At 49.6% G+C, this 25,570-nt stretch overlaps 1 protein-coding gene across 5 annotated transcripts in view; it reads right to left on the bottom strand.

Moving 5' to 3' along the window:
• Window positions 1-25,570, bottom strand: part of LOC137379766 (lysine-specific demethylase 7B-like) — a 306,451-nt gene that overhangs the window by 274,573 nt on the left and 6,308 nt on the right. For all 5 annotated transcript variants that reach the window (XR_010976905.1, XR_010976904.1, XM_068051124.1 and 2 more), the window contains exons 2-6: window positions 24,367-24,452; window positions 18,132-18,249; window positions 16,403-16,563; window positions 11,716-11,857; window positions 10,369-10,555 (exon numbers count right to left, since the gene is read on the bottom strand). Coding sequence is in view for 3 of the 5 variants with exons in the window: in XM_068051124.1 (XP_067907225.1) it covers window positions 10,369-10,555; window positions 11,716-11,857; window positions 16,403-16,563; window positions 18,132-18,249; window position 24,367 (609 nt within the window). In the remaining 2 variants the exon portion in view is untranslated. The remainder of the gene's footprint in view (window positions 1-10,368; window positions 10,556-11,715; window positions 11,858-16,402; window positions 16,564-18,131; window positions 18,250-24,366; window positions 24,453-25,570) is intronic.

Below are 25,570 nucleotides of genomic sequence, written 5' to 3'. Positions count from 1 at the left end.
CTTCGTACCGACTGTCCAGATCACTGTTCCCTAAAACCCCTTCGTCCCCACTATCCAGATCACTGTTCCCTAAAACCCCTTCGTACCGACTGTCCAGATCACTGTTCCTTAAAACCCCTTCGTACCCACTGCCCAGATCAGTGTTCCCTAAAACCCCTTCATACCCACTGCCCAGTTCACTGTTCCCTAAAACCCCTTCGTACCGATGTCCAGATCACTGTTCCTTAAAACCCCTTCATACCCACTGCCCAGATCACTGTTCCTTAAAACCCCTTCGTACCCACTGCCCAGTTCACTGTTCCCTAAAACCCCTTCGTACCCACTGTCCAGATCACTGTTCCTTAAAACCCCTTCATACCCACTGCCCAGATCACTGTTCCCTAAAACCCCTTCGTACCCACTGCCCAGTTCACTGTTCCCTAAAACCCCTTCGTACCCACTGCCCAGTTCACTGTTCCCTAAAACCCCTTCGTACCCACTGCCCAGATCACTGTTCCCTAAAACCCCTTCGTACCCACTGCCCAGTTCACTGTTCCCTAAAACCCCTTCGTACCCACTGCCCAGTTCACTGTTCCCTAAAACCCCTTCGTACCCACTGCCCAGTTCACTATTCCCTAAAACCCCTTCGTACCCACTGCCCAGATCACTGTTCCCTAAAACCGCTTCGTACCCACTGTCCAGATCACTGTTCCTTAAAACCCCTTCATACCCACTGCTCAGATCACTGTTCCCTAAAACCCCTTCATACCCACTGCCCAGATCACTGTTCCTTAAAACCCCTTCATACCCACTGCCCAGATCACTGTTCCCTAAAACCCTCCTTACACACAATCCAGATCACTGTTCCCTAAAACCCTCCTTACCAACTGTCCAGATCACTGTTCCTTAAAACCCCTTCATACCCACTGCCCAGATCACTGTTCCTTAAAACCCCTTCATACCCACTGCCCAGATCACTGTTCCCTAAAACCCTCCTTACACACAATCCAGATCACTGTTCCCTAAAACCCTCCTTACCAACTGTCCAGATCACTGTTCCTTAAAACCCCTTCATACCCACTGTCCAGATCACTGTTCCCTAAAACCCTCCTTACCAACTATCCAGATCACTATTCCCTAAAACCCCTCCATGCCCTCTGTCCAGATCACTGTTCCCTGACCCCACTCCGTACCCACAGTCCTGGGCTTATATGTTTGGCCTCTAACAACTGTCTTCCTTTGCGCTAGGTAGGATTTCAACCAGCGGAGAGTTTTGCCCCTGATTCCCATTGGCTCCAGTCTTGCTCAGGCTCCTTGATGGCACACTCGGTCAAATGGTGCCTTGATGTCAAGGGCAGTCACTCTCACGTCACCCCTTGAATTCAGCTCTTTTACCCATGTTTGGATCAAGGCTGTTACCTGAACCCCTCTGTGCCCACCGTCCAGATCACATTCCCTGAATCCCCTTTGTGCCCACCGAGGTAACTGTTTCTCGAACTCTTCTGTGCCCATTGTCCATAACATGGCTGCCATCACTCAGCTGTTGACACTTCCACTTGTTGCCAATGTCCCAAATCCAAATATACCTCGTTTGGATTTTCAACTTTTGGATAACACATAAACACCAACCCTTTTACCGTGTTCTAGATTTTCAAAGTCAGTATAAATCAGAAGCTGCTAAGAGTGTGGAAATGGCCTGTTGGTACTTTGCTGAAGGAAAGCGCTCAAAGACGAGGGTATGGACAGTCTGTCGGAGGGGTATTGTGGACCAGGTTGTGAAGCTACCTGACTGCAGGAGACCACGTGAATCTGCTGACTGGCAACGTGCCTGTATTTGGGGAGTGAGAGGCTCCAGCTGCTCTCTCATCAACCATCTCTGGGACCCAGACAACTGCTCCCAATCGGGCAGCCAACTCCAAACTTCCATGCTTTAGTGGGAGAAATTTTAGCTTTATTAAGCAAAATTATTTTTAAAACAATAAGGAAATTTAAGCTCTGGGGTCTATTTGAAATGCCAGTGGGTTTTTACAGTGGAGGATCTGGTGCAGAACACACTGGTTGGCTTCGCTTTCAGAGGAGGCTGCTTTCCCTCCCACACAGAGCGTCAATGGCACCAGTACACATCCAGGCCACAATGGTTTGGGGACGGGGCAAAGTACAGGCAGGGCTCCAGAGAGACGAACCTGGCCCTCGATACACCCAGAGAAGGAGGGAAGAGGCTGACTCACCATCCACCTGAGGAACCTGAGCTGTCAAGAGTCGATTTAATGGACATCAACTTTCAACCGAATCATGTCATCTGACTGTATCCACTCCCGACACCATCAACCGCCCCTTCCGGATAGTTCCGACTCTCTCCCCCAACTGCCCCTGATGGTTCTGATTCTCTCCCCCAACTGCCCCTGATGGTTCTGATTCTCTCCCCCAACAGCCCCTGATGGTTCTGACTCTCTCCCCCAACTGCCCGACGATTCTGACTCTCTTCCCCAACTGCCCCTGATGATGCTGACTCTCTCCCCCAACTGCCCCTGATGATTCTGACTCTCTCCCCCAACTGCCCCTGATGGTTCTGGCTCTCCCCCAACTGGCCCTGATGATTCTGACTCTCTCCCCCAACTGCCTGATGATTCTGACTCTCTCTTCCAACTGCCCGACGATTCTGACTCTCTCTTCCAACTGCCCGACGATTCTGACTCTCTCTTCCAACTGCCCCTGATGATGCTGACTCTCTCCCCCAACTGCCCCTGATGGTTCTGACTCTCTCCCCCAACTGCCCCTGATGGTTCTGACTCTCTCCCCCAACAGCCCCTGATGGTGCTGACTCTCTCCCCCAACAGCCCCTGATGGTGCTGACTCTCTCCCCCAACAGCCCCTGATGGTGCTGACTCTCTCCCCCAACTGCCCCTGATGATTCTGACTCTCTCCCCCAACTGCCCCTGATGATTCTGACTCCCTCCCCCAACTGCCCCTGATGATTCTGACTCTCTCCCCCAACTGCCCCTGATGGTTCTGACTCTCTCCCCCAACTGCCCCTGATGGTTCTGACTCTCTCCCCCAACTGCCCCTGATGATTCTGACTCTCTCCCCCAACTGCCCCTGATGGATCTGACTCTCCCCCAACCGGCCCTGATGATTCTGACTCTCTTCCCCCAACTGCCTGATGATTCTGACTCTCTCTTCCAACTGCCCGACGATTCTGACTCTCTCCCCCAACTGCCCCTGACGATGCTGACTCTCTCCCCCAACTGCCCCTGACGATGCTGACTCTCTCCCCCAACAGCCCCTGATGGTGCTGACTCTCTCCCCCAACAGCCCCTGATGGTGCTGACTCTCTCCCCCAACAGCCCCTGATGGTGCTGACTCTCTCCCCCAACAGCCCCTGATGGTTCTGACTCTCTTCCCCAACTGACCCTGATGGTGTTGACTCTCTTCCCCAACTGACCCTGATGGTTCTGACTCTCTTCCCCAACTGACCCTGATGGTGCTGACTCTCTTCCCCAACTGCCCCTGATGGTTCTGACTCTCTTCCCCAACTACCCCTGATGATTCTGACTCTCTCCCCCAACTGCCCCTGATGGTTCTGACTCTCTCCCCCAACAGCCCCTGATGGTGCTGACTCTCTCCCCCAACAGCCCCTGATGGTGCTGACTCTCTCCCCCAACAGCCCCTGATGGTGCTGACTCTCTCCCCCAACAGCCCCTGATGGTGCTGACTCTCTCCCCCAACAGCCCCTGATGGTGCTGACTCTCTCCCCCAACAGCCCCTGATTGTGCTGACTCTCTCCCCCAACAGCCCCTGATGGTGCTGACTCTCTCCCCCAACAGCCCCTGATGGTGCTGACTCTCTCCCCCAACAGCCCCTGATGGTGCTGACTCTCTCCCCCAACAGCCCCTGATGGTGCTGACTCTCTCCCCCAACAGCCCCTGATGGTGCTGACTCTCTCCCCCAACAGCCCCTGATGGTGCTGACTCTCTCCCCCAACAGCCCCTGATGGTGCTGACTCTCTCCCCCAACAGCCCCTGATGGTGCTCTCTCCCCCAACAGCTCCTGATGGTGCTGACTCTCTCCCCCAACAGCCCCTGATGGTGCTGACTCTCTCCCCAACAGCCCCTGATGGTGCTGACTCTCTCCCCCAACAGCTCCTGATGGTGCTGACTCTCTCCCCCAACAGCCCCTGATGGTGCTGACTCTCTCCCCCAACAGCCCCTGATGGTGCTGACTCTCTCCCCCAAATGCCCCTGATGGTGTTGACTCTCTCCCCCAACAGCCCCTGATGTTTATGACTCTCTCCCACAACAGCTCCTGATGCTTCTGACTCTCTCCCCCAACTGCCCCTGATGGTGCTGACTCGCTCCCCCAAAAGCCCTTGATGGTGCTGACTCTCTCCCCCAAAAGCCCCTGATGGTGCTGACTCTCTCCCCCAAAAGCCCCTGATGGTGCTGACTCTCTCCCCCAAAAGCCCCTGATGGTTCTGACTCTCTCCCCCAACAGCCCCTGATGGTTCTGACTCTCTCCCCCAACTGCCCCTGATGATTCTGACTCTCTCCCCCAACTGCCCCTGATGGTTCTGGCTCTCCCCCAACTGGCCCTGATGATTCTGACTCTCTGCCCCAACTGCCTGATGATTCTGACTCTCTCTTCCAACTGCCCGACGATTCTGACTCTCTCCCCCAACTGCCCCTGATGATGCTGACTCTCTTCCCCAACTGCCCCTGATGATGCTGACTCTCTCCCCCAACTGCCCCTGATGATGCTGACTCTCTTCCCCAACTGCCCCTGATGATGCTGACTCCCTCCCCCAACTGCCCCTGATGATTCTGACTCCCTCCCCCAACTGCCCCTGATGGTTCTGACTCTCTCCCCCAACTGCCCCTGATGGTTCTGACTCTCTCCCCCAACAGCCCCTGATGGTGCTGACTCTCTCCCCCAACAGCCCCTGATGGTGCTGACTCTCTCCCCCAACAGCCCCTGATGGTGCTGACTCTCTCCCCCAACTGCCCCTGATGATTCTGACTCTCTCCCCCAACTGCCCCTGATGGTTCTGACTCTCTCCCCCAACTGCCCCTGATGATTCTGACTCTCTCCCCCAACTGCCCCTGATGATTCTGACTCTCTCCCCCAACTGCCCCTGATGGATCTGACTCTCCCCCAACCGGCCCTGATGATTCTGACTCTCTTCCCCCAACTGCCTGATGATTCTGACTCTCTCTTCCAACTGCCCGACGATTCTGACTCTCTCCCCCAACTGCCCCTGACGATGCTGACTCTCTCCCCCAACTGCCCCTGACGATGCTGACTCTCTCCCCCAACAGCCCCTGATGGTGCTGACTCTCTCCCCCAACAGCCCCTGATGGTGCTGACTCTCTCCCCCAACAGCCCCTGATGGTGCTGACTCTCTCCCCCAACAGCCCCTGATGGTTCTGACTCTCTTCCCCAACTGACCCTGATGGTGTTGACTCTCTTCCCCAACTGACCCTGATGGTTCTGACTCTCTTCCCCAACTGACCCTGATGGTGCTGACTCTCTTCCCCAACTGCCCCTGATGGTTCTGACTCTCTTCCCCAACTACCCCTGATGATTCTGACTCTCTCCCCCAACTGCCCCTGATGGTTCTGACTCTCTCCCCCAACAGCCCCTGATGGTGCTGACTCTCTCCCCCAACAGCCCCTGATGGTGCTGACTCTCTCCCCCAACAGCCCCTGATGGTGCTGACTCTCTCCCCCAACAGCCCCTGATGGTGCTGACTCTCTCCCCCAACAGCCCCTGATGGTGCTGACTCTCTCCCCCAACAGCCCCTGATGGTGCTGACTCTCTCCCCCAACAGCCCCTGATGGTGCTGACTCTCTCCCCCAACAGCCCCTGATGGTGCTGACTCTCTCCCCCAACAGCCCCTGATGGTGCTGACTCTCTCCCCCAACAGCCCCTGATGGTGCTGACTCTCTCCCCCAACAGCCCCTGATGGTGCTGACTCTCTCCCCCAACAGCCCCTGATGGTGCTGACTCTCTCCCCAACAGCCCCTGATGGTGCTGACTCTCTCCCCCAACAGCTCCTGATGGTGCTGACTCTCTCCCCCAACAGCCCCTGATGGTGCTGACTCTCTCCCCCAACAGCCCCTGATGGTGCTGACTCTCTCCCCCAACTGCCCCTGATGGTGTTGACTCTCTCCCCCAACAGCCCCTGATGTTTATGACTCTCTCCCACAACAGCTCCTGATGCTTCTGACTCTCTCCCCCAACTGCCCCTGATGGTGCTGACTCTCTCCCCCAAAAGCCCTTGATGGTGCTGACTCTCTCCCCCAACTGCCCCTGATGATTCTGACTCTCTCCCCCAACTGCCCCTGATGGATCTGACTCTCCCCCAACCGGCCCTGATGATTCTGACTCTCTCCCCCAACTGCCTGATGATTCTGACTCTCTCTTCCAACTGCCCGACGATTCTGACTCTCTCCCCCAACTGCCCCTGACGATGCTGACTCTCTCCCCCAACAGCCCCTGACGGTGCTGACTCTCTCCCCCAACAGCCCCTGACGGTGCTGACTCTCTCCCCCAACAGCCCCTGACGGTGCTGACTCTCTCCCCCAACAGCCCCTGACGGTGCTGACTCTCTCCCCCAACAGCCCCTGATGGTGCTGACTCTCTCCCCCAACAGCCCCTGATGGTGCTGACTCTCTCCCCCAACAGCCCCTGATGGTGCTGACTCTCTCCCCCAACAGCCCCTGATGGTGCTGACTCTCTCCCCCAACAGCCCCTGATGGTGCTGACTCTCTCCCCCAACAGCCCCTGATGGTGCTGACTCTCTCCCCCAACAGCCCCTGATGGTGCTGACTCACTCCCCCAAATGCCCCTGATGGTGTTGACTCTCTCCCCCAACAGCCCCTGATGTTTATGACTCTCTCCCACAACAGCTCCTGATGCTTCTGACTCTCTCCCCCAACTGCCCCTGATGGTGCTGACTCTCTCCCCCAAAAGCCCCTGATGGTGCTGACTCTCTCCCCCAAAAGCCCCTGATGGTGCTGACTCTCCCCCAACCGGCCCTGATGATTCTGACTCTCTTCCCCCAACTGCCTGATGATTCTGACTCTCTCTTCCAACTGCCCGACGATTCTGACTCTCTCCCCCAACTGCCCCTGACGATGCTGACTCTCTCCCCCAACTGCCCCTGACGATGCTGACTCTCTCCCCCAACAGCCCCTGATGGTGCTGACTCTCTCCCCCAACAGCCCCTGATGGTGCTGACTCTCTCCCCCAACAGCCCCTGATGGTGCTGACTCTCTCCCCCAACAGCCCCTGATGGTTCTGACTCTCTTCCCCAACTGACCCTGATGGTGTTGACTCTCTTCCCCAACTGACCCTGATGGTTCTGACTCTCTTCCCCAACTGACCCTGATGGTGCTGACTCTCTTCCCCAACTGCCCCTGATGATTCTGACTCTCTCCCCCAACTGCCCCTGATGGTTCTGACTCTCTCCCCCAACAGCCCCTGATGGTGCTGACTCTCTCCCCCAACAGCCCCTGATGGTGCTGACTCTCTCCCCCAACAGCCCCTGATGGTGCTGACTCTCTCCCCCAAATGCCCCTGATGGTGTTGACTCTCTCCCCCAACAGCCCCTGATGTTTATGACTCTCTCCCACAACAGCTCCTGATGCTTCTGACTCTCTCCCCCAACTGCCCCTGATGGTGCTGACTCTCTCCCCCAAAAGCCCTTGATGGTGCTGACTCTCTCCCCCAAAAGCCCCTGATGGTGCTGACTCTCTCCCCCAAAAGCCCCTGATGGTGCTGACTCTCTCCCCCAAAAGCCCCTGATGGTGCTGACTCTCTCCCCCAACTGCCCCTGATGATTCTGACTCCCTCCCCCAACTGCCCCTGATGATTCTGACTCTCTCCCCCAACTGCCCCTGATGGTTCTGACTCTCTCCCCCAACTGCCCCTGATGGTTCTGACTCTCTCCCCCAACTGCCCCTGATGATTCTGACTCTCTCCCCCAACTGCCCCTGATGGTTCTGACTCTCTCCCCCAACTGCCCCTGATGGTTCTGACTCTCTCCCCCAACTGCCCCTGATGATTCTGACTCTCTCCCCCAACTGCCCCTGATGGATCTGACTCTCCCCCAACCGGCCCTGATGATTCTGACTCTCTCCCCCAACTGCCTGATGATTCTGACTCTCTCTTCCAACTGCCCGACGATTCTGACTCTCTCCCCCAACTGCCCCTGACGATGCTGACTCTCTCCCCCAACAGCCCCTGACGGTGCTGACTCTCTCCCCCAACAGCCCCTGACGGTGCTGACTCTCTCCCCCAACAGCCCCTGATGGTGCTGACTCTCTCCCCCAACAGCCCCTGATGGTGCTGACTCTCTCCCCCAACAGCCCCTGATGGTGCTGACTCTCTCCCCCAACAGCCCCTGATGGTGCTGACTCTCTCCCCCAACAGCCCCTGATGGTGCTGACTCTCTCCCCCAACAGCCCCTGATGGTGCTGACTCTCTCCCCCAACAGCCCCTGATGGTGCTGACTCTCTCCCCCAACAGCCCCTGATGGTGCTGACTCACTCCCCCAAATGCCCCTGATGGTGTTGACTCTCTCCCCCAACAGCCCCTGATGTTTATGACTCTCTCCCACAACAGCTCCTGATGCTTCTGACTCTCTCCCCCAACTGCCCCTGATGGTGCTGACTCTCTCCCCCAAAAGCCCCTGATGGTGCTGACTCTCTCCCCCAACAGCCCCTGATGGTGCTGACTCTCTCCCCCAAAAGCCCCTGATGGTGCTGACTCTCTCCCCCAACAGCCATGATGGTGCTGACTCTCTCCCCCAACAGCCCCTGATGGTGCTGACTCTCTCCCCCAACAGCCCCTGATGGTGCTGACTCTCTCCCCCAACAGCCCCTGATGGTGCTGACTCTCTCCCCCAACAGCCCCTGATGGTGCTGATTCTCTCCCCCAACAGCCCCTGATGGTGCTGACTCTCTCCCCCAACAGCCCCTGATGGTGCTGACTCTCTCCCCCAACAGCCCCTGATGGTGCTGACTCTATCCCCAACAGCCCCTGATGGTGCTGACTCTATCCCCCAACAGCCCCTGATGGTGCTGACTCTCTCTCCCAACTGCTCCTGATGGTGCTGACTCTCTCCCACAACAGCCCCTGATGGTGCTGACTCTCTCCCTCAACAGCCCCTGATGGTGCTGACTCTCTCCCACAACAGCCCCTGATGGTGCTAACTCTCTCCACCAGCAGCCCCTGATGGTGCTGACTCTCTCCACCATCTGCTCCTGATGGTGCTGACTCTCTACCCCAACTGCCCTTCTCTTGAAGGTGCTCTCTCCCTCTACCACTCCTCTGATGATGCTTACTCTCTTCCCCCCTCCTCTGAACGTGCCGGCTCTCTTTCCCCCTCCCCTGAACGTGCTGACTCTCTTCTCCCATCCCCTGAACGTGCTGACTCTCTTTCCCCCCCTCCCCTGAACGTGCTGACTCTCTTCCCCCATCCCGTGAAGGTGCTGACTCTCTTCCCCCCTCCCCTGAACGTGCTGACTCTCTTCCCCCATCCCCTGAACGTGCTGACTCTCTTCCCCCATCCCCTGAACGTGCTGACTCTCTTTCCCCCCCTCCCCTGAACGTGCTGACTCTCTTCCCCCCTCCCCTGAACGTGCTGACTCTCTTCCCCCATCCCCTGAACGTGCTGACTCTCTTTCCCCCCCTCCCCTGAACGTGCTGACTCTCTTCCCCCATCCCCTGAACGTGCTGACTCTCTTTCCCCCCCTCCCCTGAACGTGCTGACTCTCTTCCCCCATCCCCTGAACGTGCTGACTCTCTTCCCCCCTCCCCTGAACGTGCTGACACTCTTCCCCCCTCCCCTGAACGTGCTGACACTCTTCCCCCATCCCGATCGTGCTGACTCTCTTCCCCCATCCCCTGAACGTGCTGACTCTCTTTCCCCCCCTCCCCTGAACGTGCTGACTCTCTTCCCCCATCCCCTGAACGTGCTGACTCTCTTCCCCCATCCCCTGAACGTGCTGACTCTCTTCCCCCCTCCCCTGAACGTGCTGACTCTCTTCCCCCATCCCCTGAACGTGCTGACTCTCTTTCCCCCCCTCCCCTGAACGTGCTGACTCTCTTCCCCCATCCCCTGAACGTGCTGACACTCTTCCCCCATCCCGATCGTGCTGACTCTCTTCCTCCCCTGAACTTGTTGACTCTCTTCCTCCCCTGAACTTGCTGACTCTCTTCCCCACTCCCCTCAACATGCTGACTCTCCCCCCGCACCTACCCTAAAGGAGCTGACCGCAGGATACCAAAGAGTAAGAGTGTCTGGGTGGGGTTTTAGTGTCAAGGTGAATTTGGGTGGGGAGCTCTTGCTTTCAACAACAAGGCAAGCTTGCCGCTAGAGCTTCTTACCCACAGTACATGGTACCACACAGAGGTTCCCCCAAAGTCAATGTGGAAGTCGGTATAACTGTCCTTCATTCCCATCAGGCAGTACTTCTGAACGCAGGGTTTGGGAAAGAATGAATCCTCTGGCCAGTAATTCTCCACCCACGAAAGCTTCTGAACAATATTAGGAACTTCCACCAGGTCCGACATCCTGTATACACAAATAAAACAACAGCTTTTTTACAGGGTGTAGCGAGTGTGCCAATAAGCATAGTGCAGCCGAGGTCAACATCAGCACAACCAGTAACGTGCCTAACCTTTTAGGACAGTTATTCAATGCTGAGGGGCTTTCTTTTCACACAATGTCACACAGACAAATGACAGGTAAAATAAAACCAAGGTCAAAAAGATGCCAAATAGTGCTGAGCATTGCTGTTCTATGGCACTGGGACGACTATGGGAGTTAGCAGTTTGAATATTTTAATGAGGCTATCAGCCTCTGATTTAACCTGATTTGCAGGTTTTACAGTGAGTTTCCAGAAACCAAACAGCTGAAGAGAGTCGAGGCCAGCTTCGAGAAGAAGGTATGTGCCTTCACAGCACTGCGAGGTAGTGGGAGCAGGGTGCAGAGGTTCTTCCCCAGCTTCCCCTGTCAACCTTCCCAAACTCCTCCCCCATCAGACACAACCCCAACTGATGGCCGATGCAGACACGGTGGGCCGATGGACCTATTTCTGTGCTGTATCACTCTATGACTCTAACCCATACAAAGGCTACTGGGGTCAGGGATCAGACTCCACCCTGGGTAACCTCAGGGCAGGGACCCTGTTAGGGCCAAAAACGCACACTAAAGAGTAAAAATTTCAAGACCTGTGGGGAAAGGTGCTATATAAATAAACACATATTCACTTGGATATTTGATCAAAAACGTGAGTGGTCTGGATAAAGTAGATAGGGAGAAACTGTTCCCATTGACCAAAGGTTCCAGAACCAGAGGATACCGATTGGAGGTGAATGGCAAAAGAAGGAACGGCGACATAAGAAAAAACTTTTTACGCAGTAAAAGTAGTTAGAATCTGGAATGCACTGCTGGATAGTGTGGTGGAGGCAGATTCAATCGAGACCTTCAAAAGAGAATTGGATAATTATCTAACGAGAAAACATTTGCAGGGTTACTGGAAAAGGCAGGGGAGTGGGACTGGGTAAGTTGCTCTTGCAGTGAGCCGGCACAGACACAACAGGCCGAATAGCCTCCTTCTATGTTGGCACAGAACACAGCCACGTGTTCACACATTTTTAAAGGTACTTTACATTGCACATGCTAACACTGCACAGCCGCATTTCCAAATATCCAGCCACAAAGCAACTTACTTTGTATCAGAAAATTCCAAGCTAATGACATTTAATACTTTGGTTCGATGGAGGGAGCTGTAATATTGTACAAACTCCTGCAGTTTCATCTTACAATCAGCTTGGCGAGCCACATCGATCACATCGATCACCTTCTCACCACCTTGAGAGATTAAAAATTAATATTCAGATATATCTGGAAGCCATGCTATTCAAACAAGGATAAACCTTCACCCAACTACAGCTGTGAAACAATTCGAATAACAACCTATATAGATGTAACACAGCAAAACATTCCATGGGGTTTCCTGGGAGGGATGGGGAGACGACACTTACCAGTAAGTTAGGGTAGTGGCTGTACACAAGGTCAAGGAGAAGGGGATCGATGGCTGACAGGTGTCAGAGGAGGTGGGAAGGGAAGAGATGGCTGAGGGGTCTCCAAGAATTGCAGGGTTTAGAATGTGTTGGTTGAAAGCTGTGCTGTTGACGGTGGTGTTGGGGAGAGGGTGTAGGGAAATGCATCAAGCCCAGAAAGTGTGAGCTCCAAAGTAGGGTTAGACAAGATTTCAGAGGTATGATAGGCAAGACCTTAGAGGATTTGTACATGAAGATGGAAATTTGGGATATGAAGCCAATGGAAGTTGATAAGGATAAGGGTGATACCTGAGGAGGATTTTGTGCAATGTAGGATGTGGAGGAAGCAACTTGTCAAGCCTGGAACTGCCGGTATGAATGGCAGTTTCAGCGGTGCTGGGGTCAAGGATGACAATATTAAGGAGACAAAAAATATGGTCAGTGATATTTAAAATGTTGAGGGTGGGCATTGGAAGATCAGCTCAGGGTCAAACAATACATGGAGATTAAACAGGATACAAGAACAGATATCTAGGAGTGTGCATACATAATTTTTGAAGGTGGCAAGATAAGTTGATAAAACCATTAAAAAAAAACACATGGAATCCTTGGCTTTGTTACGGTTAGGTGAGGAGGAGTCAAAGGGCTTCCCTCTTTTCCCTCTCCTTGTTTGACCACAACAGGTTTCATTCTTTTTTTTTGAAAGTGGATGTACTGGCCAATTCAGTAGGTGTTTGATTACTTACTTGCTATGATCAATACAAGAATCAATCAGACAGGTTTTCTTGAGTTTAACAAAGAGGTTAACTTTATTGTACTTAAACCGAACTAAGTAAAATAATAAACTACGCTCCAACTTTCACTCAGACACAAACACACACTAGAGGTTCACACACACACAAATAGGTTAGAGTGGGGCAGGGTACATTGGTTGAGTTAGAAGGGTATACAGGCTGTGGAGTTTAGTGATTCGGCTGGCTTCTCACTGAATTCGGTGGTCCTGAGGCTTTTAGTTCGAAAGGATAGATGACTGATTCGGTGAATCTCTTAGAGACAGCGATGAGGATGATTTCCTCCAAAGGGGTTTCTGATTGTAGCCGAAGTATGCAGGGATTGCAACTTGCAAGCTGGAATGGAGAGTGAGCGAGAGAGGGAGAGAGAGAGAGAGAGAGAGAGAAGTGACCCCCACTTGGGTACGCAAGTGTCACAGTCCAGATGCTTCTCAACCTACTGCGAAGAAACACCAGCTTAAAACCACAGCTTTGGGAAGGTGGGGGAGGGTTTGTCACATGACAGTCACCCAGTAATTCAAGCATGGTAGTTAGCAGTGTATTTCTTCTTGCTAAAAAGAACAGGTACCTCCCTGAAGATTCCTAGGTCTTAGTCCTTGCTGGAATGAGCAGAATTTCATCTCCACCTCATAGGCCTTGCAATGTAGGATGGCCATCTTAAGCTGCTAGCAAAATCACCTTTTATCTGTTCCTTTTGAAATGTCTTTAAAAAATATAAATTCAGGTGTGTCCAGTCAGTGGATTAAAGAAAATTATCATTCAACAAAGCACTTTGGCGAGACAGCTCCACAACACGTGAAATGAAATGTGACAACAGGAGCATTTCATTATGAAATTGCAAATTACAAATAAACTGTACACACACACTCATCCTCAAACACTCACATCAGTCTCACTGTCATAGCCAGGTTCTGGTTCAGTTTTTTTTCGGGGATGATTCTGTGCTGAGTTAGACTCAAGATAAAGCATCAGCTAGCACATTGTTTTTTCCTGCAAAGTGGATAATCTTTAGATTGGATGGTTGCAGAAGCCGGCTTCCAACAAAAAAGCCTTGCATTCTGGTTTTGTATTTTCCACAAAGGTCAAAGGATTGTGGTTGGTATAAGCTACAGTCTCTCTATATCCATTTTAGACATATACCTCAAAGTGTTTGCGAGACAACAGTCCCAAGGCTTCCTTCTCCAGAGTAGAGTATCTTCTTTGATGTCTCCTCTGTTCCAGCTGCATCTTAGCTAATGTTACTCTGCTTCTGACTCTAAGACAGTCTCTCGTTCTTCAGTGTCAATTTTAAAAATGTTTGGACACAAGTTTTAGGATTTCGGGTTTCCTAGCTTTTGGATGGATATTTATCTCTAAGGGCCTTGCTATACTCCTTAACTGGTCAACGGATAGGGTTTTTAAACTGCCCCAAGTTACTTCACTTTGTTCTAGGAAGGTACTGGCCTCGAATGTGGACATTTTACCTCTGAAAACCACAAGAAAACCTGTATTGATGTTTTTAAATTATTGCTAGGGATCAATTTGGTTCCTCACTTCCAATTTCCCGTTCATCTTTGGATTTGATCCCAGACATGAGCCCCCAAATTTCTGTTACGGTCAGGTGAAGAGGGCCTCCCTCCTTTCCCTCTCCTTGTTTGACCACAACAGGTTTCATTCTTTTTTAAAAGTGGATGTACTGGCCAATTCAGTAGGTGTTTGATTACTTGTTTGCTATGATTTATTTATTTAGAGATGCAGCACTGAAACAGGCCCTTCGGCCCACCGAGTCTGTGCCGACCATCAACCACCCATTTATACTAATCCTACACTAATCCCATATTCCTACCACATCCCCTCCTTCCCTATATTCCCCTACCACCTACCTATACTAGGGGCAATTTATAATGGCCAATTTACCTACCAACCTGCAAGTCTTTGGCTGTGGGAGGAAACCGGAGCACCCGGCAAAAACCCACGCCGTCACAGGGAGAACTTGCAAACTCCGCACAGGCAGTACCCAGAATTGAACCCGGGTAGCTGGAGCTGTGAGGCTGCGGTGTTAACCACTGCGCCACTGTGCCATGATCATAACTAGAGCCAATCAGACAGGTTTTCTTGAGTTTAACAAAGAGGTTAACTTTATTGTACTTAAACTAAACTAAGTAAAATAATAAACTACGCTCCAACTTTGACTCTCACACACACACATACACAAATAGGTTACAAAGTGGGGATGGGTAGATTGTTGATTGTGAAGTCCATCGAAAAAAGGGATATACAGTCTGTGGAGTTTGGTGATTTGGCTGGCTTCTCGCTGAATTCGGTGGTCCTGAGGCTTTTAGTTTGAAAGGATAGATGACTGATTCGGTGAATTTTTTGGAGACAGCGATGAGGATGATTTCCGCCAAAGGGGTTCTGATTGTAGCCGAAGAATGCAGAGGTGGTCAGTTAGCAGGCAGGGTTTGCAATTTGCTAGCTGGAATGTAGAGAGAGAGGAGGGACCCCCACTTGGGTCTGCATGTGTCAGAGTCCAGATGCTTCTCAACCTGCTGCAGAGAAACACCAGCTTAAAACCAGAGATGGGGAGGCGGTGGAGTGGGGGGGCTTGTCGCATGATAGTCACCCAGTAATTCAAGCATGGTAGTTAGCAGTTCTTGCTAAAAAGAACAGGCAGTTCCCTTAAACTTCCTTGGTCTTGGTTCTTGCTAGTATCATCAGACATTTCCTCTCCACCTCACAGGCCTTGCAACGTATGCAAATTAGGTGGTCATCTTAAGCTGCTAGAAAAGTCATCTGTTCCTTTTGAAATTTCTTTAAAAAATATAAATTCAGGTGTCCAGTCAGTGGATTAAAGAAAATTATCATTCAACAAAGCAGGTTGGCGTGACAGTTTTATAAACAGAGGAACAGAGTACAAAAGCAAGGATGTTACATTAAACCTTTATAAACCACTGCTTAGGTGTCAGCTATCATATTGTATTCAAATCTGGACACCACATTTTAGAAATGATGTAAAAGACTTGGAGAGGGTGCAGAGGAGATTTACTAGAATGGTACTAGAGATAATGGACTTCAGTTATATGGAGTGACTAGGGCAACTGGTGTTATTCTCCCCTTAACCTTCTGCTCTCAGGAGATGAATAGAGGTAATTGAAATTATGAAGGGTTATGATAAGAGTAAATAAGGAGAAACTGTTTCCAGTGGCAAAAGGGGTGGTAACCAGAGGACTCAGATTTAAGGTAATTGGCAAAAAAAAACTGAGGGGAGATGAGGATTTTTTTTAATGCAGCAAGTTATGATGATCTGGAATGAAAGGATCACAGAAGTAGATTCAGTAATAGCTTCCAAAAGAGAATTGGTAAATACTTGAAGGGCAAACCTTGTAGGGTTAGGGCTCTAGGTGGCAAGTGGTTGACATTGGCTGGCCTCTGCTGCACTAAGAATGCAACATTCTGGGACGTTCTATTCCCCACCCCGACCTTCCAATATCCACGATCAAGAGGCTATACTGCAAACATGCAGCATCAATGAATTTTGATTGTGGCTGTATTGTGTGTTAATACCGGGTGCAGCCATCTCTTACCCACATACTCTTGCACATCCCTGACAGAAAAGGTGCTTGGTGGGAGAGCAATTCCAAGTCCGTCTATCTTGGACACCATGATGGGAAATTCAAACCCATGCTTTTCCAGGTACTTGTGCGTCAATTGGGCACCATGCATCTTGATGGTAATTTCATTGGCACTGTTAGAAACAAATATACAGGCATTATGGACCTCACCAATATCAGTAGAGAAACAACTTCTACTAACTGTGGGGCAACAGGGGAACGCCACACTCCAACCATCCAGTTCACTGTGCAGTCGGGCATGGATTCACACTCATGTTCCCATACATGGTGAATTGTGACTTCACATATGCTTCCAGTAGGAAACTCAAGGCAAGTATTGACTGAAGGGAAATAAATGCTGTGCAGTATTCTGCACCTCTCTGGTTAGTTACAATGTTATTGGCAGAGGGTTGGGAGCAGGTAATATGTCTGCCATCCTTTCTATGGTCTGGCGTTCAAAGACTGGAATTGGAAGAACGGCATGCAGAATGATCTTGAAGGTAATGTCCCCACTATGCTTGAATAGATCTCATGCTTAAAGCAATGTTCTCCCCATTGAGACTGAACAGAAAATTGGAGTTTGGATCAGATTTCTACACACCAGACCGTGTTAAATCTTGACTTCATGCTTGGCCCAGAGCTGAGCTTCAAACCCCATATCCAGTCCATCACTTACATCACTGCTACACCTCACCTTCTACCCGTACCTCAGTCCAACTGCTGAAACCCTTACCCTTACCCATGCTTTTGTCACCTCGAGACGTGATTATTCCAAAGCTTGCCTTGTTGGTCCACTCATGTCCCATTTAGCAATTTTCCCCTCTTACTAACCTATATTGACTGCCTGTTCCTCAACTCCAAACAAGTTTTAAACCTCTCTCTCTCACTGACTCAACCTCTCCTGCCCTCTCTGTCTCTTATTGTTTTCCAATTTTCCTACCATCCCTCTCCCCTCCCGTAGGGTTTTCCTACATTAAGACACTTCAAAAGTACTTCATTGGCTGTAAAGCGCTTTGAGATGTCCAGTGGTCGTGAAATGTGCTATCTACACATTTTTTTTGTTTCTTTTCTCTTCCCCTCCTACCCTGCGCCCTGACAGGTGCAACACACCAGATGTACACTGAGGTGTGCCCAAATTTGGTGGCCAGGTCAGTAACATTAGTCAGTGACAACTCCAGTGCACAATAGCAACCAGGAAAACTACAGACCCAAAATCCAATTTGTCCCTTTTCAACCAGTAGGACACTTAGCTTTTTGGTCTTGATAATCTTGTTGCCTAGCCCCATCAGTTCCTCCAAAAGGTGAGGGTGGCTCTAGGTCTGAGGCCCACCATCAGCTTCTTGGCTGGCCCCTGTAAATACATACTCATAGATTAAAAGACTGGGGAATGAGTCAGTAGGGCTGGGAACAGCCCTTTATTACCATGTCAATATTGGGCTTATACTTATTGCAGGTGAAGGCCTTGCTGCAGTCCTTTGGGAGATGCTGGAAATCCCAGGACAGCATGCAGGAGACTGGCCATAACAGGCCACCACCTCATTTTCCTCTGTGTAGTGCCAGTGACACATTCCCCAGGTACTCTGGAAAGGAATACTGGGGCCAAGTCTCTCGTTATTCACGAATAGCTAGGCCTTACCAAACACCTTTTAACATACCACAACCACAAATGAAGCAAAATCAGACTACAAAAGGTTTCCCATACCTGGGAAATTGCCGGGCTCGGAGCTCCCTGATGAAGACCGGTGTGCCTGCCTGTATCTGTTTAACACAATCCGCAGTCTCTGTGTAGTCATGCCGGTGCCAGTTGTTCCGTCTCTTCACTGAAAATCAAAAAGCAAAGCAAAAAATAGCAGAAGTCTACTCAAATGTCTAGAGGAATAAATGCTGCCACTGGCCAGGAATGATCATCAGTTGAACTGCAGCAAAGACAAATTTGGACTGTAGAAACTCAGAACCTGCTCACACATCCAAACAAAGGTACGCGATCTAACATTCAGAATGTTCAACAAATACTCAATCCAACATTGTGACTATTCAACAAATACTCATTCCAACATTCACAGAACTCAGTAAGTACTCAACCCAACTGGAACCCCTGTTAACTACTTTCAAACATTCCCATTAGTCTTCTCATTATCAAAAAGGAGGAGGTGTTGGGTGTCTTGCAAAGCATTAAGGTAGATAAGTCCCCAGGGCCTGATGGGATCTACCCCAGAATACTGAGGGAGGCAAGGGAAGAAATTGCTGGGGCCTTGACAGAAATCTTTGCATCCTCATTGGCTACAGGTGAGGTCCCAGAGGACTGGAGAATAGCCAATGTTGTTCCTTTGTTTAAGAAGGGTGGTAAGGATAATCCAGGAAATTATAGGCCGGTGAGTCTTACGTCAGTGATAGGGAAACTATTAGAGAGGATTCTTCGGGACAGGAATTTACTCCCATTTAGAAACAAACGAACTTATTAGCGAGAGACAGCATGGTTTTGTGAAGGGGAGGTCGTGTCTTACTAATTTGATTGAGTTTTTTGAGGAAGTGACGAAGATGATTGATGAGGGAAGGGTGATGATGGATGTTGTCTATATGGACTTTAGTAAAGCCTTTGACAAGGTCCCGCATGGCAGACTGATGCAAAAGGTGAAGTCACACGGGATCAGAGGTGAGCTGGCAAGATGTATACAGAACTGGCTCGGTCACAGAAGATAGAGGGTAACAGTGGATGGGTGTTTTTCTGAATGGAGGGATGTGAATAGTGGTGTTCCGCAGGGATCAGTGCTGGGACCTTTGCTGTTTGTAGTATATATAAATGATTTGGAGGAAAATGTAGCTGGTCTGATTAGTAAGTTTGCGGATGACACAAAGGTTGGTGGAGTTGCGGATAATGATGAGGATTGTCAGAGGATACAGCAGGATATAGATCGGTTGGAGACTTGGGCGGAGAAATGGCAGATGGAGTTTAACCCGGACAAATGTGGGGTAATGCATTTTGGAAGGTGTAATGCAGGTGGGAAGTATACAGTAAATGGCAGAACCCTTAGGAGTATTGACAGGCAGAGAGATCTGGGCGTACAGGTCCACAGGTCACTGAAATTGGCAACGCAGGTGGATAAGGTAGTCAAGAAGGCATACGGCATGCTTGCCTTCATCGGTCGGGGCATAGAGTATAAAAATTGGCAAGTCATGTTGCAGCTGTACAGAACCTTAGTTAGGCCACACTTAGAATATTGCGTGCAATTCTGGTCGCCACACTACCAGAAGGACGTGGAGGCTTTGGAGAGGGTACAGAGGAGGTTTACCAGGATGTTGCCTGGTCTGGAGGGCATTCGCTATGAGGAGAGGTTGGAAAAACTCGGATTGTTTTCACTAGAACGACGGAGGTGGAGAGGCTACATGATAGAGGTTTACAAAGTTATGAGTGGCATGGACAGAGTGGATAGTCAGAAGCTTTTTCCCAGGGTGGAAGAGTAAGTTACTAGGGGACATAGGTTTAAGGTGCGAGGGGCAAAGTTTAGAGGGGATGTGCGAGGCAAGTTCTTTACACAGAAGGTGGTGAGTGCCTGGAACTTGCTGCCAGGGGAGGTGGTGGAAGCAGGTACGATAGTGACGTTTAAGAGACATCTTGACAAACATATGAATTGGAAGGGAATAGAGGGATATGGGCCCCGTAAGTGCAGAAGGTGTTAGTTTCGGCAGGCATCAAGATCAGCGCAGGCTTGGAGGGCCGAATGGCCTGTTCCTGTGCTATACTGTTCTTTGTTCTTGTTCTTTGTTCAGTGCTGTTCAGGAACAGTGCAATGGACACACTCAGAGAAAGCTATAAGTGCATCAGTTTGAGCTGGAGTGCAGTTGGGAAAAGCTGCTGGGTTTAACTCCAGTCCAGTCGGGCCCAACAATTTCCAATTTGAGACTCTCAAGGCAGGTAGATTCCAGTGGAGATGACATTGCTAAATAGACACCAACCACTCAGTGAAACCGTTGCTGGGAGTCTGGACACCGGCAAGAACAATGATCTCTTGACCAGGCTTGCATGCAGTGCCAAGTATCACATTGAAATAAAGTTTAGTTTAGTTTTTCTTACATTTAACATGAACACTACAATGTAATTATAATAGCTTCATATTTAGTTTGCATTTATCTATTCATTTTTTTCAATAATGTTGAAGTGGCATGTGATATTTTTCATTTATCAGAAGTAGCTCTCACTAAGGAAATGGTTGAAGACCCTTGATTTGGACCCTCATAAGCCACCACAGACATGTGTCTGGGAAAGTTCTTTTTTACATCCAATGAATGGCCACCTGCTGAACAAGCTCTATGTGTAATTAATGACCAGTTTCAACTAACTGCTTGTGTGTTGTCAGGTTACAATTCAGATATACAGGATCAAAGTCCATTGAGGAATTACAGCCATAGAATCAAATAAAAAGAAGAGCAGGATGAAGAAAAACAGAGAATTATCTGGCATCTGAACACTGCGGCACATTTCTGTCCTGATTATCTAAATAAACACATCCCCAGGATTTGGAGCAGAGTCCACATCCTCCATTCCAGGCGGCTGGCGCTTTGTTCCATTGGCAGACTGGGGAACGTGCAATTTCAGGTTCTTTGTCTTTCTGCAGTCAAATATTAACTCCCAGAAATCTGCATTGGTCAGTACCATCCAATGTTGCCTCCTGCGACATCCATCCAATGAGAAAGCAGCTGCTTTGAGAGGCCAGCTTTTCTCAGCAGGAAGGTGGTCTTAAATGACAAGCTCCACTATAGTTTTAGCAGTCAGTACCATGATTTAGCCCTAGATTGTTTCCCAAGCTGAACATGCATGTTGATAGGTAAATTGGCCATTATAAGTTGCCCCTAGTATAGGTAGGTGGTAGGGAAATATAGGGACAGGTGGGGATGTGGTAGGAATAGGGAATTAGTGTAGGGTTAATATAAATGGGTGGTTGATGGTCGGCACAAACTCGGTGGGCCGAAGGGCCTGCTTCAGTGCTGTATCTCTAAATAAATAAAAAATAAATAAAATCTCGTGAAAATCAGCATCGAAGCAAGCTTTTCTTTTTGATGCAGCTCATTTTTATAAGTACACATATTTCCGTCACATAATAATAATCACAAAATGATCCCCGTCAGATAACAGAAAGGAACTTTACAGAATGGGAACCACGATACCAGTGGCATATTCCACGAATCAAAAATGAAACCCTGGCTGGAATTTTTCAGCGGAGACAACAGACCCACCGCTACGACCAAAAGCGGGAGTTTCGGCCGGCGGTGGGACCCTGGGGCAGCATATTGCCGGCAGTGGTCAATTAAGTGGTTGCCGCCCAGGCTACCATGCAATTAAGGATGGCAGCCGGCCCCCAAGAGCTGCTGGCCCAATCAGAGGGCTGACAGCTTAGCAGACACCGCTGCTAACAGCAGCCATTGCTGGAGCTGCACCTGCAGGATAAGGTGCATTGATGGCCAGATGCCCTCAAGGAAAGGTAAGTGGAGTCTGGAGACGTGGCAGGCAGACTCTGGCAATCGGAGGTGGGATCTCTGAAGGCAGGCAGTGCCATCACCGCAAGGGTGCCGCTGGGGGTTGGCCTCTCTATGGGCCATGGAGCGCCCAAAGAAGAAGCTCCCCTCATCCCACTCCCAGAGCCCACAGGGAGGCTCCCAGGGTTAACTTTGCAGCCTCCCCATTTGGCAGCAGGCCCTCCCGCGTGGGATAAATGCCCACGGGAGGCAGGAAGTGGCACTTAATTGGCTCAATTAAGCTCCGAGCAGGCGGCCAATCTGCCACCTTTCCCGCCACAGGCAAAATGGCATGGCCCCAAGGCCTTCCCACGCCATTCTGCCAGCCTTTCTGCCTCCCAGCTTGTCCTCAAAGGGCTTTTAAAATTCAGCCCCCGGTCTCGATGTTACTTATTTTCTGTTGAGGCAGAGACAGTCAACGTAGCACAAAAGGGAGAGGAGGTTTTCAAACAACACAAAAAAAAGATTTCAATAAATCTTGGGGTAGCAGCTTATACTGCAATACCCATTGCCACAGTGGGCTGCAGACGTTCTGGCACAGGTAACTTCTAGCTGCTCCACTTTTTCTCTCAAATTTAGCCATGGATAGCGAGTCATCATTCTGGCACCAAATTATCTACTTTGTGTGGCGTGAGAGGCGGAGGAGAGGCTGGGATGTATTTACCTGGGACCTCTGTGATTGATCCCACCAAAATGCATGGGGTCAGGGGGCATCCCTTAGTTTTAACACCACTACCAGGTACCATGCCATTCAGGGCACATCTAGGGCATCTTCCTTGTATCCCAGGCCCCAAAGATAGCTGGTTCCATGGATGAGTGTTTGAAGTGCTGGATCTTCCACCCCACAACACCTCAGCAAGCAAAAATTTCAATATACCCCATGCTGGCATTCACATGTTTGGTGACTTTGTGCCAAGCGTCCTCTTCAACTCTCCAATAGGTCATTGTGCCCATTTGAAAGGAAATAACTCTTCAAAATATGGTCCAGTAACATTCTCAATGTCTAAAAACCAAGGTGCCCTTCTACTCCCTTGACTGAACACTGACATCTCTCTGAACCTGAACACTGTGTTTCTCTCTTTGTAAAGTCCCTTTCAGCTCCTGACCTGACAGCAACTCGCAGTTTTCCTGTCCCTTACTAGTGACCTATTAATTCCAGGTGCTATGGAGGATGCAGAGAGGTCAGGGTGATTTGGACAAGTTGAATGAGTGGGCAAATGCATGGCAGATGCAGTATAGTGTGGATAAATATGAGGTTATCCACTTTGATAGCAAAAACAGGAAGGCAGATTATTATCTGAACAGCTATAAACTGAGAGAGGGGAATATGCAGCGAGACCTGGGTGTTCTCATACACCAGTCGCTGAAGGGAAGCATGCAGGTGCAACAGGCAGTAAAAAAGACAAATGATATGTTGGCCTTCATAGCGAGAGGATTCGAGTGCAGGAGCAGGAATGTCTTGCTGCAATTATACAGGGCCTCGGTGAGGCCACACCTGGAATATTGTGTGCCGTGTTGGTCTCCTTATCTGAGGGAGGATGTTCTTGCCATAGAGGGAATGCAGCGAAGGTTTACCAGACTGATTCCTAGGATGGCGGGACTGACGAATGAGAAGAGATTGAGTTGGTTAGGATTATATTCATTGGAGTTCAGAAGAGTGAGGGGGGATCTCATAGAAACCTATAAAATTCTAACAGGACTTGACAGGGTAGATGCAGGAAGGATGTTCCCGATGGTGGGAGAGTCCAGAATCAGGGGTCATAGTCTAAGGATACGGGGTAAACCATTTAGGACTGAGATGAGGAGAGAGTGGTGAGCCTGTGGAATTCGCTACCACAGAAAGCAGTTGAGGCCAAAACATTATATGTTTTCAAGAAGGAGTTAGATATAGCTCTTGGGTTTAAAGGGATCAAAAGGATATGGGGCAAAAGCGGGAACAGGTTACTGAGCTGGATGATCAGACATGATCATAATGAATGGCGGAGCAGGCTCGAAGGGCCTAACAGCCTACTCCCGCTCCTATTTTCTATGTTTCTATTCATGTCTGTAGCTCACCCACAAAACCCAAAAACTCCACTGGGTTCAACACTGGTACCTGCAGGTAGGGCTAATCCTGCTGGTCCATTTCGAGTTGCAGTGCCAGAAAGGGCTAAAAAACCCATCTTGCAAAGACTTCTCCATTTTTTAAAACAGAAAACCCAAATTCAGGATGTAGAGGGATTATATAAAGATCAGAATCCTGCAATCAAAACAGTTCTAAAAGGCAGTCTACAAAGTAAAACAAAAACAAGAAATGCTGGAATCACTCAGCAGGTCTGGCAGCATCTGTGGAAAGAGAAGCAGAGTTAACGTTTCGGGTCAGTGACCCTTCTTCGGAACTACAAAGTAAAATGTTTTCTTGCGAATGTTTCCAGGTTTATACTCACTCAGGGAGGCTCCATGTAATATGGCACAGTTTGGACAATGGTACAAGTCAATGTCGACAGCTTGATGCTCCTCCACCTGTACACAGCTGAAAGACAGAACACAAAATCACAAAATGCAGATCTATACACACCCTTTACAAGGGGGAGGGGGGTAGGTATTGCTAAATTTTTGCACAGTGCCATGGTAAGACCAAGAAGCACTGCATCTACACTAGTCTTAGTTTAAGTGAATAGACCAGTACCACTGGCATTATACAGCAAACAAATTCCAAGTTTTGCTTTGGAAGGCCACCAATTTCACTCATGGAGTATCGTAATGCCCTATATCCCCGGGACGCTGCTCCCACAAGCACTTAGTTGGTAAAGGCAGTTTGTAATGATAAAACCCTGGGTTTCATTCCTAGTATGATTTCACATAGGCACCATTGTGGTAGTGAAAATGGTCCTGGTGCCCTTTAGCTGCAGAGGAGAAAATCAGCAAATACAATTCTCGCCTATTACCTACAAATATTAGATATGATCTAATGGCATTAATGAGCTCCAGGTTTTGCAGACATCTTGACTGCACTACACTTAGTTAACGACCAAAAAGAGAATTATCACCAGATGGGAAATACAGATAAACAATGCAGCATAATTTCTTGTCGCACAAGTGTTAGTTACAAATAATCCTCTAATCATCCAGTCCCATCATAACATTTTGAAGACACATAACTAACACTGGAAGGTAGAGGATTAGGACACAGCATTACAATCCACCAGGTTTTACAGGATTGACAGAGATGGAAAGAGCGAGGTTAGGGTGTGTGGCCCAAATAAATGTTCTTTATACAAACGCAAGGAATACAAGGAACGAATTGCAGGCAAAAATTCTACTTGCAGGATGTGACATCACTAAGACATCGCTGCAAGATGATTAGAACTGCGAACTAAATAAACCAGATTATAAGGGCTACAGGAAAGATAAGGAAAATGGTAGAGGGGGAGGAATAGCCTTAGTGATCAAGGATAAAATCACTTCAATGATGAGGGAGAATATAATGAGAGGTAAGCAGGGACTTTATGGGTGGAATTAACAAATAATGCATAGGTCCCCTTGTAGAAGTTATGAAGTGGTATATTGTATAAATGCAAAGATTAGACAAGCATGTAGCAAAGGTACAACAGTTTTATTAGGGGATTTTTAACCTTCATACAGATTTGG

Source organism: Heterodontus francisci, chromosome 18 (assembly GCF_036365525.1).
Source record: "Heterodontus francisci isolate sHetFra1 chromosome 18, sHetFra1.hap1, whole genome shotgun sequence".
Taxonomy (NCBI): domain Eukaryota; kingdom Metazoa; phylum Chordata; class Chondrichthyes; order Heterodontiformes; family Heterodontidae; genus Heterodontus; species Heterodontus francisci.
The sequence above is the reverse complement of the archived record's forward strand: the minus strand, read 5'-3'. Positions and strand labels throughout refer to the sequence as shown.